The 20,449-nt window shown below is 40.4% G+C and overlaps 2 protein-coding genes across 2 annotated transcripts; both read right to left on the bottom strand.

The window, feature by feature from the left end:
* Positions 1–1,489: 1,489 nt before the first annotated feature.
* UGT340C1 (UDP-glycosyltransferase UGT340C1) lies at positions 1,490–6,070 on the bottom strand. Its single transcript, XM_028179552.2, has 4 exons — positions 5,081–6,070; positions 3,955–4,177; positions 2,279–2,498; positions 1,490–1,793 (listed from the first exon to the last, which is right to left on the bottom strand). The coding sequence occupies exons 1-4, from the start codon at positions 6,008–6,010 to the stop codon at positions 1,508–1,510; spliced, it is 1,659 nt and encodes a 552-aa protein (XP_028035353.2). The 5' UTR covers positions 6,011–6,070; the 3' UTR covers positions 1,490–1,507.
* A 3,517-nt stretch (positions 6,071–9,587) lies between these two features.
* UGT340C2 (UDP-glycosyltransferase UGT340C2) lies at positions 9,588–17,880 on the bottom strand. Its single transcript, XM_028179550.2, has 4 exons — positions 16,997–17,880; positions 15,346–15,568; positions 11,157–11,376; positions 9,588–9,925 (listed from the first exon to the last, which is right to left on the bottom strand). The coding sequence occupies exons 1-4, from the start codon at positions 17,840–17,842 to the stop codon at positions 9,640–9,642; spliced, it is 1,575 nt and encodes a 524-aa protein (XP_028035351.2). The 5' UTR covers positions 17,843–17,880; the 3' UTR covers positions 9,588–9,639.
* Positions 17,881–20,449: the final 2,569 nt, after the last annotated feature.

The following is a 20,449-nucleotide window of genomic DNA, read 5'->3' on the forward strand; positions in this document are numbered from 1 at the left end:
TTAATAATTATTTAGTACTTTTTTTTATTTTGTATTTCACTGCCTCTACAATGAAGTTGGGATCCCAGTTCATATCTGGCTACACATGGCTCTTTATCTGAGTCCTTTATTTCTACTGATTCCTTAATAGTAAAAAAACAATATTTCCACAGATACAGACTTGTCGTTATCACTTACCGATTACATATACTTACTTACTTAGAGACTGTCTGATATGTCTCCTTAATTAAATCTTAATTAAATCTATTAGCTTAACAGCATATTTCAGTATTCCATGTTCCTATTTCATATGTTTCCAGCGGGTACATTTTCGCTCCACATACCCATTTAGGAGACATCAGAACCAGGGGAGATCAATCAAAATATCCTGAATATTTTGATTGATATCCTCCTCTATACCTATACTAGGAATATATAGTGCTTTTGGTAATAGTTATTGTAAGAAAGTTTGGTTTGGTTTGGGTCCATGTGGCCATCAATGCATCAATTCTGACCGCTACTCTTCAGGGCCTTCTTCACTATCCAGCAGGATCTAGTCTCGTCTCAACGACCGTCACCGATAATTGCGTGCCAGAGATATTAACAATTAGATCGGTTTGGATGTTATTAACGTTCCCGCTTTACTCCCGTTACCATATATATATAACTAAACAAAAACATCTGATTTTGAGAACAGCGTAACTTATCAAAAATACCTAAAACCGAGTTAAAATAAAACAAGCTACCAAATAAAATAAAACTAGTCATGTTATTTAATTTTTAAAACTTAAGTACCTTAGTATTTACTTTAAATGTAACTAAAAGCTATTTTTTCATGTATGACTAATACATACTAGGTTTGAATACTTTTACATTTATATCACTCAATTTATATTAAGTTGTCGAATATCGTTGATAAGATGTTAAAAATTTGAAAAATGACTAATAAAATGTACATTCTCTTAAATTACGCAACTAAACAGAAAAAGTTTGGATAAGTGACTCTAGATATACATATTTTATGTATACAGATTGACAGTCGTACAATGCTAGTTTGCCACAGCCCCATAGACAGAACTACGTGAATATTGTCACCCACCCTGACACAAGAGGACTCAATTAAATTTTGGAGTATAACTGTCTCACACTTAAAGCTACAAAGAGCAACGTGGTCAATATAAGCAGGATAACGGTACCTACCGGGGTGGCTCATGTCTTAACATCATTGCTACAGATATTGAAATTTTAATTTGATTTTACTACTACAGATGAATGGTAGGGGAATTAGTAGCAATAATTCAATTAGACCAGGCGGATACCCGTATTTTCTGTTTTAAAATCCGATTATAATTAGGATCCTGGTCACAATTATCCAACATATTCTTTTTTTTGTTGCCCTAGTAGGCAGACGAGCCTACGGCCTACATGTGAGTGGTTAATGTCGCTCATGGACATCAGCAATTCCAAGGGCAGAGTCAAGGCGCTGCCTAGGAAAAGACATACTTTTTGGTTTACAATTTTGAATAAACTACTTCATTTTAAGCTTATTAACTTTGCTAAGTGTCTTAAATATCCTATGAATTAGATAGACCGCTAAAATAGCCGTTACCAAAACGGCCACTAAAGCTGTCAGTACAAGTCCTAAAACATCAAGCATAAAGTACTTTGTCCAAGGCATGTTGGCAGCTGGTGAAGTCAGATGTTTCGCGCCTCCGTGACGCAGTACGTGCTCGGTCCACCATACAGCGCGGTCCATTGGTTTCTGTGGCTGGTCATACATCACGGCCTTCAATTTCATTATATTTTCTCTATATCTGTGAAATGTGTGTTAAATTTAACTAGGTACAGAAATATTACCGACACAGGAAAAGAGGCTAGTGTAAGCAGATAGGCTTATTGTCACACACCGGTCTCCGCGGGATAGCAGCCCTTCAAGGCCGCTTAGGTGGTGCCGCTGTTTCCAAGATACCCCGCTGGGTCCAGAACCAGCCTGCTGACACGACGCATTGCCGATCAGGATCCTCTTCTAAAGTACGTCAGGGAGTCAGACCCATTCTACTTATTCGGTCACCGGTTTTTGCGCAAATTATAACTTTTTCAGGTTTTATTTTTATTACACGACGTTATTCCTTTACCGTGCAAGTCGTTTGTGAAGATTTGTTAAGTACGCATTTCATTGAAAAAATTTGTACGCACGTGCATAATCGCATCACTCAGTACAATTGCACCGAGCGTCTTATGTTTTAGGCCACGACGACTTAAAAAATTTAACGTCACACACTTATGTTCAAATATTTACCTATCATTACTGAGGACAGTATTAACAGCTTCCACGAGATCTTCAGCCTTCATAATAAGAGAGTCGACTTGAACCCCGACTCCTAATTCGACGTACTTATTCACGTTATACCATTGGTCACCTAGCATGGGTATGCCGACCAGGGGCACACCTGCATCAATAGCTTCGTCTGTCGACTGAAGACCTCCTTGGGTTACAAATAATTTGATATTCGGATGAACTGCAATGAACGAAAGTCGATTCAATTACTGAAATACAAAAATTAAAACTAAACATGGTTGCCGACGACGTAATAAATTCAAATTCATATATTATAAACTTACACATATATGTAAATATAGATTTTAGTACTTTTTTATCAAGCGAAAAAATCCGGCAATAATACATACCCTAAACCACGAAATTCCTTTGCTATGTAATTACACAGTCATCTATAGAAACTTACATTATACGTTGCTACATAATTATTAAAGACTAGCTGTACCCGTCCGCTTTGCCGGGCATTTAAAATTTACATTAGTATTTCTCACCCCCACAAAAATGCTCATGATTAACGCGACCGCAACTGGTGTAGGGAGTCCAACGCTCATATAAATATTAGCCTAAATACATGTACTTAATGAATAGGCATGTTAGCGGCATGGCAGCGGCTTGGCTCTGCCCCTGGCATTGCTGAAGTCCATGGGCGACGGTAACCACTCACCATCAGGCGGGCCGTATGCTGGTCTGCCTACAAGGGCAATAAAAAAAAAAAAAACATGGATACCAAGTTTCAAGTCAATCGGATGCATGGTTCAGTAGTTATAACGGAACATCCATAAAAACCACTAGATTTATATATTAGTATAGATTACAAAGGATAAGCTTGTTTCAAGGCTTCAAAAAAATGATAAATTTACAAAAAAAATTATCCTAAGTTGTAATAATATTATCGTAAAACTTCAAAATATTACTATTGTGTAGTTTGACAAAACACTCTAACATAAGAGATCTTCGGGTAACTCGAAAAAATTCCTAGCAGTTTTTTTTAATTTTTTTGTTGCTTATATGGTTGAACGAGCTCACAGCCCACCTGGTGTTAAATGGTTACTGGAGCCCATAGACATCCACAACGTAAATGCGCCACCCACCTTGAGAAAGTTCTAAGGTCTCAAGTAAGTTACAACGGCTGCCCCACCCTTCAAACCGAAACGCATTATTGCTTCACGGCAGAAATAGGCAGGGTGGTGGTACCCACCCGCGCGGACTCACAAGAGGTCCTACCACCAGTACAAAAATTTTGCGATTAATCGCAAGATACTTGTGTAATAATTAAATTCTCACTGTTTCAATTAAATTCACTATTCTCCAGTGACACTTTTAGTCGCTTTTTACGACACCTACCCATACAAATAGGGTGGCACTATTAATATCCGGCAATTTTTTTCTCTTCATCCACCCGAAAAAAATATTTCCTAAGTCAACTATTTTTACTCTTGCAACTAGGCCGTGTTATAAACCCAGGTGATTGCCAACAGTTCACGTACTTCAAGATAGAACCTGTTCGAATACAATGCAATTTAGACTTTATGATTGAAACTGGAGACTATTCTCGTTGCAACACCAATAACCTATGGTGATGGATAAGATTCATGTGACCAGAGAGATCGCCAATCAATTCCTGCCAAAAGACTTACATAAAAGATCTCTTTGTGGGAACCATTCTTGTATTCTAACGTTTGACGATACGTTCTCTAGTTTAACTCCATTCAGTTTCCACAATATATCATAAGGTAGGATCTCAAATGCCTTCCTGAATGCGTCCAACAAGTCTTTTTCCATTAGAGCCGGGATTACATTTGTGCCCAGACTGACAAAAATTACTCCTCGCTTCGAATCATCCAGATATTGCTTAAGATCCTGAAAAAAAATTGAAATTAATGGTAAATTGTTGGTTAATGCTATGTAACGATTTCCTTTAGCCCGTTGACCGTAATTACTATTTAGTTCCGAGAACTAAATTACTCATTTAGTCAATTACTAATTTTCGCTAGAAGTCGTACTGCATTATCGAAACACAATTCGGCTTAATAACTCAAATAATCTTACGTATCCATATCGAGTAATTCCATTCTGTCGATCGAAACTTACGACAGGTACCAATCACTTTAATTTTATATAATCTAATTTTACTATTGACGATAAATCATGCAACAGACTTAAAATTTTCAGATTAATTATAGAATTTCACAATTCCGACTATTTCTCAAATGAAGTAGTCATTGGTTCCGGTTTGCTTCAAGATTGGTGTCAATCCTTACGTTATATATTTAATGAATTCATGTAATGCACTACCCTGCGACTATAGAACAGAACAAGTGTCTTGGAAATACTCGCAAAAACAAAGACATGTATGGCCTTGTTGCTGATTCCCAACAATAAAACACCAAAAATGGAGAAAAACATAATTTCTCTGGTAAATGAAGAAATATACCTCCAATATTCTGAGTAACCATCCGATGAATATTTATGTGACCAGAGAGCACTCCTTGTTTATTTTAACACCTTGATTCATATATATTACTTCATTGAATTCTCTGGTTTTCAGTAATGAAAAAACTATTTTTCTTTCAATACCAAAACCGTGTCACATTTTATCACATAAAACTTAGCCTAATTTAATAACCTTCATCAAATTAAATAAATATATAGTTCTGATACGGTTAAAAGGAGTGTTCCCAGTTTTTTGGTAAATTTACAATTTTTACATCATCTACGGTTTAATTAACACGTCAAGTATTTAAAACAAGAAATCATAACTACCTCAGGTAATGCCTTCACTGGCTGTAGATGGAGAGCTCCTAAATACACAATACTGGGAGGCACAGGACGGTTGTTATCGAAAATAGGAAAAGTATTCAAAAATAACATGGAAATATGCTGTTTCAAATCATTCACAGTTGGAGCGCCATCTCCAAGCATTTCTTGCAGCATCTGATTTTCCAACTGCTCCACGTGCCAATACAGAGAGGTCAGTTTATACTCATAGTAAATCTCCCTTAATTTCTCGAGCAAGGTGAGGTTACTGAATTTGTTTCTGAAGATGCTCGGGTATATAAACGGGTGTCTCGTGGCCGCTCCCATAATGTCGAATACCTCTGGGAAACCAGACAGCGACGAGAACAAAATTATGGGAGCGTTGAAAATCTTACCGAACACCAAATGAGTATGCAATATAGCTTCAGCTATAACCAAATCGAACTTCTGCGTTTTGTCGTGCATTAATTTCTTGACTTCATCGTTCTTAAACATGTGAGCCATCAAGAAGAACATCCCTTCTGTAGAACGGCTATGGACCATCGTTTCTATGTCGCTAATGACTCCACGTTTCAATTGATTCATATCCTTAGATAGCTCGAAAAGTGTTTTAATGAGGTCGTACGATTCACTTATGTCTATTTCCGTTAGATTGGCTATAGGGTTACCTTTTGTGACCGGATTTGTGGTTATAACGACTAATTCATGACCCCTCTTGGCCAGTTCCAAAGTTAAGGCACGGAAGACAACTTGATGACTTATTGATGGCATAGGAAAAACTCCTAAAATCCTCGCAGGCTCGACTGTGGCCACACACAATAAAGAAAACACTACTATATTCATTTTAACTATCGTCCTTATCGAAACTTGTGCAGTGCATAAGCTTACAAAATGAACTGATTGATAAAAAATATACACGTACAAACTGAACTGCATAGTATGTCAATCTAAATCCATTGTTATATTATGACATTGATAATTATTTGTCTGAATTATTAAATTAATGATGATTTGGCAATATTACAAGAGTGCTTTTTATTTTAATTACTGAATTTATTTACTGAACTACTGAATTACTGAATTGGTAGGCAGCGGCTTGGCTCTGCCCTTGGCATTGCTGAAGTCCATGGGCGACGGTAACCACTCACCATCAGGTGGGCCGTATGCTCGTCTGCCTACAAAGGCAATAAAAAAAAAATTATAATATAATAAATTTATTCGTCAATACTATTTGTTATGGACTTTTATCTTCCAATGGATTTTTATGGAAATGAAATTTGTTACGAATACTATGTTTTATTATTTGCATGGGTTGATCTACTAGACTAGAAAGTTGAATGTTTTAGGCAGTAGAATGTATTGTAGGCCCGCAACCTATGCATATTCCTGGCGCGAAACCATATACCCTGCCTTCCAGGACGGGACAGCTGTGATAGAATAAAATTCAATTTTAGTGCTCTGTGTTATCTTCGTCATATCTGTGATAACTACTGAAGAAAGGGAGGGCCGTTAGTTGTTTGTTATAAAGAATGCTGTAAATAATTGTTCTAAAAATTAAATTGATGATGCAGATCAATTTTTGGATCAAAATAGACTTGGCGTTATATATCTCAATTTAGAAACAGGCAATGAACATGTGGTTTGATTTTGTTTAAAATATCGTGTAAATCCACATGGATCTGTCGTCATATTATCTACATTATATTATATAAACTAAATGTGACCAAAACCCCATCGCGCAAGACATTGCTCATCGGAAATCGCTTCGGAAAGAACACGCTTTAGGGCGCAGCGGAATCAACGCAGCATTAACCGCGTTTTTGTGGCAAACGCTTGGCAGGACAAGACTTGATCGCCCTGTACACACTTGGCGACGCACCCTGGAGAGTGAGATGAGGATTGCCAACCTGACCTGGAGTGATGTCAAGAAGCAAGCGCAAGACAGGGTCCTCCTCTTTGCGTCGATAATCCTCAATGCTGAGGGTCGTGGCCATTTTTTATTTTATTACTTAGATGGACGAGCTCACAGCCCACCTGGTGTTAAGTGGTTACTGGAGCCCATAGATATCTACAACGTAAATGCGCCACCCACCTTGAGATATAAGTTCTAAGGTCTCAAGTATAGTTACAACGGCTGCCCCACCCTTCAAACCGAAACGCATTACTGCTTCACGGCAGAAATAGGCAGGGTGGTGGTACCTACCCGTGCGTACTCACAAGAGGTCCTACCACCAGTAATTACGAAAGTTAAAAACAAACTTGTGGCACTCGGGGACTGCCGCGGTAAAGCTATTGCATAGCATTTTTTTTATCAACTTATGCAATTATAATTAGACAATAATACTTTAAAATTAAAACATAAAATAAGACCACGCTATATAGGTATTTATAAACACTAACAAAAGCAAAACATTAACTGTCCCTTTCGCACTCATAAACCAGACCGCGCGAGAGAGAGATGGGCAGACTTTTCATGATGCCCATCCAGTGCGACGTCACGCCGCGCGCTACATGGTAGGCGGAGTGAGGGGTGTTAGGTTTATTTCGTTACGGAATTTCATGATTCAGTCCCCGCGCTCAACGCCCGCGATAAAAGCTATGTAATAGTTTAATCATTTTGCGGGTTTCATTTTTATTACACGATGTTATTCCTTCACCGTGGAAGTCAATCGTGAAAATTTGTTGAGTACGTATTTCATTAGAAAAATGGGTACCCGCCTGAGATTCGAACACCAGTACATCGCACACGAAAACACCGGACGTCTTATCCGTTAGGCCACGACGACTTCAAAAGACCTCTAACAAATTTCTTCTGTGTAATCCTGCGCCATTCCTGCCTATCCTCGGCTGTGTGGAGGCAACTTGTGATGGCCCTATGTATCAACTTGGTACCCTAGGACTACAAGATATTATAGTATTTTTTATTAACTTTCATGTTAATTATAAATATGCGACGTGCATCCCGATTGGTTGAAGCGAAACGTGCAGTCACACCACATTCGTAATATATCTGAAGTACTCTAGGATTTGCTTTAGGCAGAAGGGAATCTTACTTAAACTCATACAAGCCGATTCAAGATCGTCTCTGCCAGTGATATGAAGAAGTACGTACTTGGATAGAGTATCCAAAATATCTGACACAGCAGTTAAGAGACCCAAAATATCTAATATTTGAGAGCAGTAGTACAGGTCCTATCATGTTGGTTGTCCCGAAAACCTTATTGGACACACGGCCTACAATTTATTAATTTTTATTTCATGAATTCACCTTCTTTTTTTTTCGGGCTGGGACCGAACCTCCTACGAGGTCCTCGCGCATAAGGGGCGCGCGGGGTATGTGAGACTCAACGATCTGCAGGTGTTGAGAGCAGATCGCGGGCCCAAGGATTTTAGGGCCCACCCACTAAACGGTAAACCCAGCACTCTTACACCCGACGTCCGATCCCCTCCGAGGTCAGAACCCGGATGAGGTAGGGGGGGTTACCGCGGTCAACACTACAACCAGACAGCGCGGCTCACCCCAAGGACGCCCAGCCGACGGAGCCTTCGAGGCGAATCGAAGGCTCTGAAACGTCGGCCGTCTCGGTACGGCAGCCCGTCAGGCCGCCCAGACGGTGCCGCTGGTGTCCCGGAATACCCCGATGGACCAGAACCAGCCTGCCGGGTCGGGACGCGATACACCGCCAACCGGTCGCTCTTTCGTAACTCCTTGGCAGCGCGCTAGAGTGCTGGTAGCGCGCCGCGCGGCCTCTACCCCCTCAGGTCGCCCCTTGACCTTCACCGGGGGGAAGCCGCCATCTACAGGGGCCGGAGTCGAGCAAAAGCCCTTCTCCGGCCCCCGGCTCGGCGGCGACGGATAGGTGCGGAGAGGGATGAGCTCTCCCTCTCTCGTTCCGCCACCTCCTTCTGCGAGATGGTGTACTCGCAGAAGTCGAGCATCGCCTTCCAGGACTCATCGCTGCCGAGCATCGTGGCCACGACGGTCGGCAGCGACAAGTCCGGTCCTATTTGCGAGACAAGGACACGACGTTGCTCCAGTCATGCGGGGCAATGTGCGAGCGTATGCTCGACCGTGTCCTCGTTGCAGTCACAGTGGTGGCACACCATCGTCGGTTCCCTCCGGGCGATACGATGCAGGTACCGACCAAAACACCCATGGCCGGTAAGCATCTGCGTCAACCGGAAGATGAGACGCCCTTGGTCACGGTTCGCCCATTCCGCGAGGACCGGGCGCACCGCCTCGACGGTCCGGAGACCGGCCGACGGTCATGAATTCACCTGCATCTAATTTTTTGTATTATTTCAAGATCATGTATTTCACACTAAATAAAATTGTTAACAAAACCACATAGATGAAGATGTTTGCAAAATAATCACTAAGCCCGCAGAATATTAATCGATCTTATTAATGTTAGATATTGTTGATTTACCGGTGCCCTTTATAAATGCTAATCTCCACAATGAGCAAACCAATTCATTCTTCTCATCTAAATCTAATGGTAAAAAAATAATGAACTAAAATGAAACTTTATTACTAACATTAAAAATATTGCTAAACCTATTTCTCAACTACTTTTTAATTTACCACTAAAGGTCATTTTCTTTAATATACCAAAAAGCTTGTACGCAATGAGAGCGAGTATCGACATCACAGTAAAGAATAAAACTAATAAGGCTAAGACAACGTCTAACATAAAATATTCTGAGTAATTCATGTTGGCCGCTGGCGAACGAAGGTGTTGGGATCCTCCGTTTCGAAGTACATGCTCCGTCCACCAGACCGCGCGTTCTAATGGCTTCAGAGGCTGATCGTGCATCAGGGTTTTGATTTTCGCGATGTTGTTCTTAAAACTGTCGGATATTGGTAAAATTAAATTAGTATACTTGTACTGTTAAAATAAGGAATATAAAAACAATACGACAAACAAATGAAAATTCTCCTAAGACATTAACGGCCGTCTGGTGTAGTGGTCAACAAGGGGGTCGCGGGTTCGAATCCCGCCAAGGGAAGATATTTGTATGATAAATATAAATGTCTTTTGCAGGGTTATGGATGTCTATTAAATATATGTATGTGTATAATAAAAATCTTACATTTATATCCGTTATCTGGTACCTGTAACACAAGTTCTTTACGAACTTACCACGGGACCAGTTAACGTGGCGTGATTGTTAGTAAATATTTATTTATTTATTATTATTATTATTCTAGATGAAAACTGGCCATCGTCCTAACTACCGTGAAAATTGTGAAGTATTAGAAACGTTAGAAGTACCTAATATAACTACAATAATCGTAATCCTATGTTAGGCTAAAAGAGCTACTCCGGTCAACCTTACAAACAGAGAAAGATATATGAGGCTTCGATCTCATGTCTCATGTTGTGTTCCATTCATGTTGTACTTTCTAAAACAAATTAAACACCAGGTTGAACTGTTGGCTCACCAGCACGAACTCATTGGAAAAGAATTTGTGTTTGACGTCGTTATAACTGTATTTTGTTGAAGAATTTGCAGTAGTGACGACCACTAAGATGTTAAGTTAAAATATGGATACTAAAAAAATCAAAAAACGCAATTTACGTCTAGCTACTGACTCCATAACTTTGTTTTACTGGAGCAACTTCTCGCAAGCCTGCTGCCAATTAAAATGGTATTTAAATAAGCACTACAGTGATTGTGGTGAGATTTAAATTTTATGGGTTTCTTTGGAAATTTTTACAGCGAATACGTCGTAGGTTAATTGTATACGGATTTCTTTGTTTAAAGAACTACAACTATGACATTTAACTTATTTAAAAACTTCTCAATCAAAAGCATGAATTATTTCACTGGTGGTAGGACCTCTTGGGAGTCCGCACGGGTAGGTACCACCACCCCGCCTATTTCCGCCGTGAAGCAGTAATGCGTTTCGGTTCGAAGGGTGGGGTAGCCGTTGTCACTATACTGAGAACTTAGAACTTATATCTCAAGGTGGGTGGTGCCTTTACGTTGTAGATGTCTATGGACTCCAGTAACCACTTAACACCAGGTGGGCTGTGAGCTCGTCCACCCATCTAAGCAATAAAAAAAAAAATCATACCTTTTGTTTGTAGCCACAGTTTTGACAGCTTGAGCCAATTCTTCAGCATTAACTGTGAATGAATCCAAACTAATACCGATCCCAAGTTCTTTGTATTTATTAACATTGTACCACTGATCTGCGATTAAAGGTATTCCGACTAGAGGTACTCCGGCATCAATTGCTTCATCAGTTGATTGGAGCCCGCCTTGTGTGACAAAAGCCACAATGTTTGGATGTACTATAAATAGAAAAAAGAAACCTATTTAGTATTGGATTACAAGTATTTTGCGATATTACGATGAGAATTAAGAACAATCTGTGTATAATCCAAACGATATTCCATAGAAAAGATAAGAAATATGGGTAGGTAATGATAAAATTTTACACCTATTTGGAACCAATTTGGAATGAGCTCGCTACGGTGTTCCCCGAGTGCTATGACATGTCCTTCTTCAAACGTCGTTTGTGGAGAGCACTTAACACTAGGCAGCGGCTTGGCTCTGCCCCTGGCATTGCTGAAGTCCATGGGCGACGGTAACCACTCACCATCAAGTGGACCGTATACTCGTCTGCCTACAAAGGGCAACGCGCTTTGACTTCGCCTTGGCCGCAGCAATTCGTCCCGGCGCTGCGTAACAAACACCCTTTTTTTTTCGGGCTGGGAGCTGAACCTCCTACGTGGTCCCCGAGCCTAGGGGGCGCGTGGGGTATGTAGAACTTGACGATCTGCAAGGTGTCGGGAGCAGACCGCGGGGCCCAAGGAATTTTAGGGTCCACCCACTAAACGACTCCAACTGCGTAACACCCTGCCAGTCCGGCACTTAGAGCTCGCGCAAATCCCCTTCCACATCGTCAGACCTGCGGTACTTGGGCCTCCCTACGGGGCGACGCCCCTTCGATACACCCGTTTTACAGCCCGATTCTGCTCCATTCGCACTACATGGCCGAGCCATCTCAGCTTCTTCTCTTTCATCTCCCCCAGAATACTTGACGTTATACAGTATAATCAAGTAATTATGCAAATCCATAAATTTCAATAGTTTAATTTTTAAGGCCTATGTCCAGCAGTGGGCAGATAAAGGCTGATGATGATGATGATGATGATGAATACTTAAAAAATTTCGAGTACTTGCGGGGCGGTCAGTCAAAGACGTCACATCACGTGTGTATTGAATTAAGGACTTAGATAGTTCAGCAGTCGAACTGAGCTGGAATAGCTATGTCTGAAGAGAATTATATCGTCGTGACTTATATAAGTTGAAATTAGCTGTTGTTTATCCTTGTTGATCTAGAGGTCAATAGCCCTAACTAATGCATTGTCTTTGTTAAAGGCATTTGACACCCAGACTATCTTTGTTAAGTGTGTCTGTGCGTGAATTTCTGGTGGAAAATGGTGAAGCCTATTAATATCATAACGTGAATGTCTCTACCCACCCTTCAAACCGAAACGCATTACTGCTTCACGGCAGAAATAGGCAGGGCGGTGGTACCTACCCGCGCGGACTCACAAGAGGTCCTACCACCAGTAGTCTTCAATGTTTCCATGATGGCGGTCCCACACTTCAAACTAGTACGTATGAGTACTTTGCGGCAAATAAAGACAGAATGTTACCTACACGTGCGTGGTTACAATAGATCCTACTACCAGTAAATGCAGGTTGGCGATCACAATATGCTGGTGTAATGAATACTCACAAAATGCCGGCCATTCTGTGACGAATTCTTGGTCGATTTTTACGATACCCACAAGAGTTGGTTGGTATTCTAGACTTGATGGCTAAAATGTCAACTATACTCGAGTTACATGACCATGCTATCATTTAATTAAGTACCAGGCTTACGAACGAGTTTCGCAATGTTTCTATTTTTGTTTTCGTCCCATTTTAAAGATTGTAACAGTTGTACAACTAAGAATTATGTCACTTCAAAGGATTCCACTTAATATGATAACAATTCACAGATGGACAATGACCTTGCCTTATCGTACAAAGTCAGTCACTTTTCAGGACAGAGATCCGTTCAAAAAATTTGTAGTTGATCCTACATCGGTATCTACCTACCTCAGTTTTAATATCGCACTTTTCTTGTTTGGTTGTATACAAAACCAGTCGAGCGTACAGGTGAGATGGTATGTGGTGATTATGGCCGCTACTTATCACCGATGTACCAAATCACGTGCACAAAGGATCTCCTTCCGCAAACGTGCAAAGAACACGCGTCGAATAAATAAACTTTTATCAGTACAAATACTAATTCATACTGTTTATTTTTAATTAACCTCATTTTTTATTGATATTCAATACCCTTTATATAGGTCTCCTTAATCGAATATTGCTGTGGTATGTGGTAAATACTATTTAAAATATTATCACCACAATAATACAGTTTTTATGTATACACGATTCTCTATACCAATACTTCCGTCTTTGCCACTTTACGATTTCATGTACAGCGTAATGCCGCTGCCATGAACACTAAATTTCGGTACATCACATAAAAAGATAAAGAAACGTGATCATCATCCAGGCATTTGCTGCTTAATGCTTAATTATGGATTAGGATCCAGCTTAAGACGTTTTGCCACCGCATATCAAGCAAGCTTATCACGAAAAATCAATCATTTTCCTTAGAATTATGATAATAACGTATGGACGTTAGCAGTTTGAATATATGACGTCTGACAAAGATCACGATTACTAAGTAGCAATGAAAGTACATGTGCAATCGTAGCCTAAAGGATAAGACGCTCGGCTTAGTCTTAGACTTAGACTAGAGTCTTAGACTTTTAGTGGTCGTCGTGGCCTAACGGATAAGACGTCCGGTGCATTCGTGTTGAAGCGATGCACCGGTGTTCGAATCCCGCAGGCGGGTACCAATTTTTCTAATGAATTACGTACTCAACAAATGTTCACGATTGACTTCCACGGTGAAGGAATAACATCGTGTAATAAAAATGAAACCAGCAAAATTATAATTTGCGTAATTACTGGTGGTAGGACCTCTTGTGAGTCCGCACGGGTAGGTACCACCGCCCCGCTTATTTCTGCCGTGAAGCAGTAATGCGTTTCGGTTTGAAGGGTGGGGCAGCCGTTGTGACTATACTGAGACCTTAGAACTATATCTCAAGGTGTGTGGCGCATTTACGTTGTAGATGTCTATGGGCTCCAGTAACCACTTAACATCAGGTGGGCTGTGAGCTCGTCCACACAGCAATGCATTAAAAAAAAAAAAAAAAAAAGCTTACTCGTGGCGAGCGATGTAGTATAGATAATTATTCGAAGCGCTAGAATTCAGTCTATGACATACGAGTGAATCCATATCCATCCAACGAGCATCCATATAATGAATTCGCGTGCGTACCGCGTGAGTATTAGGCGATGATAGTTCACTCGTGATTGTCACATGACACGTGATACACACTCGTAGCCGCTGTGTTTGTGATACTGATTCTTGTTATCGGCTGTTGCAATGCGGTATTAGAGTTCGATGCCCGGGACAGGTGTACTATAAGTTGCACTACAGTAACTGCTGATTAGGCGAGTGAGTACATTACTTGAATTAGGTCGATCGAGATATCGAGGATTTTGAATTTAAGTCGGAAGACACAAAGCTATCAGAAACTACACTATTTAAACATTTTTTATTTTTTTTTATTGCTTAGATGGATGGACGAGCTCACAGCCCACCTGGTGTTAAGTGGTTACTGGAGCCCATAGACATCTACAACGGAAATGCGCCACCCACCTTGAGATATAAGTTCTAAGATCTCAGTATAGTTACAACGGGTGCCCTACCCTTCAGACCGAAACGCATTACTGCTTCACGGCAGAAATAGGCAGGGCGGTGGTTCCTACCCGCGCGGACTCACAAGAGGTCCTACCACCAGTAAAAAATAATGTTAAACAAATAATGTTTCCCGATCTTTAGATCCATTCAGCGGACATTTTTTTTAATTTACGTTCGTGTTGGATTAATAAATTAATAAATCCAGAGATTTGATTTGTAAACAGGCGCTTAGAATTTTAATCCCTGTATCACTCGGTACGTACTACTCAATAGATATGTGGCGATTCTAATTATGTTTGTAGAAAATGTCCTAATCACAAGGATCATGTGATGTTATTATTGCTGTAAGGGTGAAGGTTATAATTTTAACAACCTTTTCGTCTGCGATCTTAAGCTACATAAAACATAAAAGATGATGTACCTAATAAATCTCTTTGGGGGAACCATTTTTGCACACGAACATTCTTTGGAAACGCCTTTATGTCATCTCCATCGAATTTCCACAATATGTCATAGGGAAGAGCTTCGAAAGCTTTGATGAAAGTTTCCAGAAACTCCTTGCTCATGGCTGAAGCACGCACGTTCGTCCCCAAGCTGGCATATACCACACCACGCTTAGAGTTATCCAGATATGTCTTTAGGTCCTGAAATCATATTTGTGAAATTTTTATTTATGTTTATTACATAGGTCATCAAACCAGCAAAAGTATAATTTGCATAATTATTTGTGGTAGGACGTGTTAAAAGTCCGCAGGAGTAGGTACCAAACTCTGCCTATTACTGCCGTGAAGCAGTAATGCGTTTCGGTTTGAATGGTGGGGCAGCCGTTATACTGTAAAAACTGAGACGTTTGAACTCATGTCTCGAGATAGGTGGCGGCATTTACGTTGTAGATGTCTATCGACTCCGCTATGTTAACACCAGGTGGGCCGTGAGCTCGTCCACCCGTCTAAGCAATAAGGAAGAATAAAAAGGTTAACTTTTTACCAACCCAATCCTTCGCTATGATTTCCTGAACGTGTAAAGACGCTTATGGTGCTGTGCTTATAAGCTTCTCGAAAGTTACAAAAGCTGCTATAAAAGATTGAACTCAATCCAAAAAACGACGCTTAATATAAGATGTGATTAGTAAAGTGAAGCCGTAAATATTAGATGATATAGATGGTTAATTGCCGTGCCATTTTAAATATGACAATATTGGTTCAGTGCAAAGGGCAACGTAATATTAATGTAGAATAATATAATCATTATTACTTTAAGAAAAATGAATATATTAGAGGAAGACTGAAAGTGGCACCTGTGACAAAGAAGCTGAAAGGTGCGGCGTTTGGGATGGTATGGACATGTGATGAGACGAAATGAAAATGAGGTTGTTAAGAGTGCTATAACTATGAATGTGGAAGGCTTTAGAGGAAGAAGTAGACCTAAGAAAAAATTGATGGATTGCGTGAAAGACGAAATGTGTAAGAGGGGAGTGAGCGAAGAAATGGTATATGGTAGAGGAGTACGGAAGGAGAAAACATGTTGCGCGGACCTCAGGTGACTGAAAGAAGGGTAGGAGAATGATTATGACTAGTTTCAGAAAAAAATATTATAAATGACAGATAAATAGTAAGGTTTTTAGTTAGTAGGGTTTTGAGTAAAAACATCTCGTTACTTATTTCGCACTGTGATACTTGAGTGAAAATGACCTAAGAAAAAGCATTATTTAAGTTTGCTTCTGCTATCAGATAGTTAGATTTGGTATTAATTTGAAAAGTTAGATACTTTACGTACGTACTACTACGTATAAATCGCACTTTTAGAAGAAAGAAGCACGAAAGAGACTGATGGATAAGTCTGTCCCTTTATAAGCTACTTTTGGTCATTTGATTATTAAGGGTCGCTGAAGAGGGTCGTTTTAGATCCATTTTTTAATTAAAGTCAAAATCCAAAATTTCGAAATGGGTCTCTATAAGTCTAAAAATGCGAAAAATGTGAAAGAGTTCATCGTATTCTTGACATTTCACTTAGAAATGCTTCATGAGAAAAAAATTGAGTGGAAATTCTTACATCAATTGATTTTAACTTACCTCAGGCAATTCCTTAACAGCTTGCAAGTGCAAAGCTCCCAAATACACCACATTAGGTGGCACCGGTCGGTTGTTATCAAAGAGAGGGAACGAATTCAAAAACACCATACAGACATTCTCCCTTAATTCTTGTACTGTAGGAGCGTTCTCTCCGAAACGGGACTTCAGGAAATTATTTTCAGCATACTGAAGACCCCAATACAGCAAAGTCAATCGAGCCTCATAGTAGACCTCGCGGATTTTCTCGAATAATGTTAAATCTGTAAATTTATTCCTAAATAAATGGGGATATAAAATCGGATGGCGCGTCACAGCCCCCACAGTTTCGAAAGTTTCAGGAAGACCATACAAAGACGAGAATAGAATAACTGGCGCGTTGAAGATTTTCCCGATTATCAAATGGAAACTCATAATGGCTTCTGATATGATTAAATCGAACTTCTGGTTCTTGTCTTGAAGTAACTGGTTCACTTCTTCGCTGTTGAATACTTCCGCCATCAGCATAAACATGGCCCCTGCAGCATGCTCACTAATCATTATTTCCACTCCAGAAATTACTCCACGTTTCTGAATCGGCTGAGTTTTATCAGCATATTCATCGAATTTACGCAAAAGTTGGTATGAACGACTAATATCTATCTCAGTAATATTATCTTTCGGTCTATTCTTTGGCAGGGCAGGGTCTGTCGTTATGATCACCAATTCGTGTCCTCTCCTGGCTAGCTCCATGCTCAGAGCTCGAAAGACAACTTGATGACTTATTGATGGCATAGGAAACACTCCTAAAATCCTAGCCGATTCTACACCGAAAATTGATAACAAGAAGTATAAAGCTATTGACTTCATTTTGTTAGATCTGAATACGCACTGAGGTTTTTTTTTGCTATCACCGCCGTTATAATCGTTCTGGGGCTATTGATCTGATTAATTTCATTGTCTTCAATTAGATATATAAAACAAAAACGTGTAAGTTTGTTGTAAAGTGGTCCTTTTTCAGATAAGAATGGTAGACGAAGTCAGGGCCCATAGTCACTAAACTGTTATTTTGGACGACCATCCTTCAAATAGAAAAGCATAAATTTTTTTTTCAATTCATTCACCAAACAGCTTCGTTAAGATCTTAGCAATGCCAAATAATACCAAATGCCAAATAATATGAATGCAGGTGCTTTTTCGGCATCAAACTCTACGCAATACTAGGACCAAATCGACGGAGGACATTATTGAAACGATCTCCTTTTTGTATGAGACAGCTGCTTAAAAATACAGAAGTGGTCATTTGCCTTTTTTTTATTTGGCTGGGCAATAAAGTTTACGGATACCGGTCCGATAGGAATCAAGGCCGGGATAAGTCGGACTCCGGCGTCTTCAAAAAAGAAGAGAAAATATCCTCTTCACGGGAAACTTCGCCTTGAAAAAGAAGCGGAGGACGGCGCGCAGTATGAGCCGTACATGTCCGGCTTCACAGAATGACTACCGACTAAGTCCCAACAAGCTCCTCCTTACCGGCAAGATAGGACCTACGGTACCACATAGAATACGCGCTGAAAACCGGCTACACTAGTTTTGACCCTAGCAGTTTTAACGGATCGTCAGAGGGAATCGTTATCGAGGCGCACTGGAGTCACAGAGCACCACCACCTCACCAATCCACCAACGGGTCGAGCACGCGGCTGCGTGTCGTCGTCGGGATGCCAGATCTGATGGTATCCGGAATGCGGCACAAGTACTTCCTGAAGCAGCCATGCTCCGCGTGGACCTGCATGAGTCGAAAGTTCACCACGTCTTGTCGCCCATTGTCCTCGAACCACGGCGGATCTCTTCCAACAGCCTCCTTCCATTTCACCACTTGGATGCAACGGGGAACCGGGGTGTGGCCCCCGGGCTAAAAATATTGCGCCCTGCGCAAGCACAGAACGTTGGCCTTCTACTCCCAGAGAAGAAAATCGGCTAGGGTGCAAACGACATCATACGAAATGGTGCGGTAACCCCGCACGACCTTCACTCCAGCACCCTCTTAACCTGTGCTGTAGGGTCGCGTTGTGCCACCTTAACACCTCACGGTAAATTACCGTACCGCTTCGCGGCCTCTACTCGCATTGAGCAACCATTTATATATTTCTTCCTCTTCTTCTAGTGCCTCTTTAATCTTGAAGGTTGGCCGTTAGCTTCCCGAATTCATTTCCATCAGCAGCCAGCCGGAACAGCTGTTCGACGAAGGTAATACCGGTCCACTCCCGGATATTTCGGAGCCATGACTTCCTTCTTCATATAATAAGTGTACCAAAAGAAAAACCACAAGAGAAACATAGTCGTGAACTTGAGCCTTATCGATACTAGAATGCAAATATTATATTTAAAGATATTACAGATTAAATTCAATACGTGTCGATGGATTTGATAAAAAAACAACTTCCTTTTTTATTGAAGCCCTTGTTAATTTACGTACATTTATATCACACAAATTAAATATGGTATAACATAATTTTACATATAACTAATTTAAAATATTAAAAACGGAATGTATATAACAAACTACTTTTGAGGGTAGTATGACTTGTGAAAGTGCTGAAGTCGCTTATTCACTGGTTTTGTTAGTTGCCATAAAATGGCTGCATGTGGGCAAGGAGATTCAGTTATTATCGGACCGCTGCGGAAGAAGGACTTCTAAAGGGCGGACCACTGTGTAAGGAAGATCATTATCATCGTCCCATTAACAAAGTGGGGACTGTACAAAATTTGGCAAATACTTATTCAGTTAATTACTGTCCAATGGATATTAGTTATGTTATGTTATTATGCAGTGGACTGATCAGATGAAAATCCTTCCAAAACCCGTGAAGTGAGGTTTTGGTAAGGAGTGCGTGTGGCAAGCCTCAGTTCGCGAACTATGGGAACAGCTGTCAAGGCTTTAATAAACAAGGACTCCACATGAAAAGATTGCTATATTTAAATTATTGCTTAGATTGGTGGACGAGATCATGGCCCACCAGGTGTTAAGCGGTTACCGGAGCCTGTAGACATCTGCATCTTACATGCCGCCATTCACATTGAGACAAAAGTTCTAAGGTCTCAGTTTTTTTTGGATAGTACAACGGCTGCCCACCCTCAAACTGAAACGCATTACTGCTTCACGGCAGAAATAAGCAGGGCGGTGGTGGGCTCTCGGGGTAGTTTCCGTCTTTCTGGCAATGTGACCGAATTATTCAAGGACTCTGCGAAGACATTCGGATGAAAGTGGCGAAGAGATTTTGAGTTCTCGCAAAATTGAGGCGTTAGTTCGACATGCTGTCCACGGAATACAGAGCATCTTTTTTCAGCATCACATCTCAAAGTCGTCAACGCGTTAACGGTCATCAACTTTCAGTGGCTAAATCACTAAACACTGTTAAAAACCTTATAAGAGTTAATATGAAGTCAAGTTTATTTTTTATTTTTTATTGATTAGCTTTG

The sequence above is a fragment of the Bombyx mandarina genome, chromosome 28 (genome assembly GCF_030267445.1).
Source record: "Bombyx mandarina strain Sakado chromosome 28, ASM3026744v2".
Lineage (NCBI taxonomy): Eukaryota > Metazoa > Arthropoda > Insecta > Lepidoptera > Bombycidae > Bombyx > Bombyx mandarina.

What these genes read in the sequence shown, in the direction of transcription:
- UGT340C2 (XM_028179550.2), bottom strand. Translation starts at nt 17,842, where the DNA reads ATGAAGTCAATAGCTTTATACTTCTTGTTATCAATTTTCGGTGTAGAA. An exon ending in CTGTTAAGGAATTGCCTGAG is followed by an intron (nt 15,569 to 16,996) that starts GTAAGTTAAAAT and finishes ATATGATTTCAG; the next exon opens with GACCTAAAGACATATCTGGA. An exon ending in CCCCCAAAGAGATTTATTAG is followed by an intron (nt 11,377 to 15,345) that starts GTACATCATCTT and finishes TTCTATTTATAG; the next exon opens with TACATCCAAACATTGTGGCT.
- UGT340C1 (XM_028179552.2), bottom strand. Translation starts at nt 6,010, where the DNA reads ATGCAGTTCAGTTTGTACGTGTATATTTTTTATCAATCAGTTCATTTT. An exon ending in CCCACAAAGAGATCTTTTAT is followed by an intron (nt 2,499 to 3,954) that starts GTAAGTCTTTTG and finishes CGTTCATTGCAG; the next exon opens with TTCATCCGAATATCAAATTA. An exon ending in ACTGTCCTCAGTAATGATAG is followed by an intron (nt 1,794 to 2,278) that starts GTAAATATTTGA and finishes CACATTTCACAG; the next exon opens with ATATAGAGAAAATATAATGA.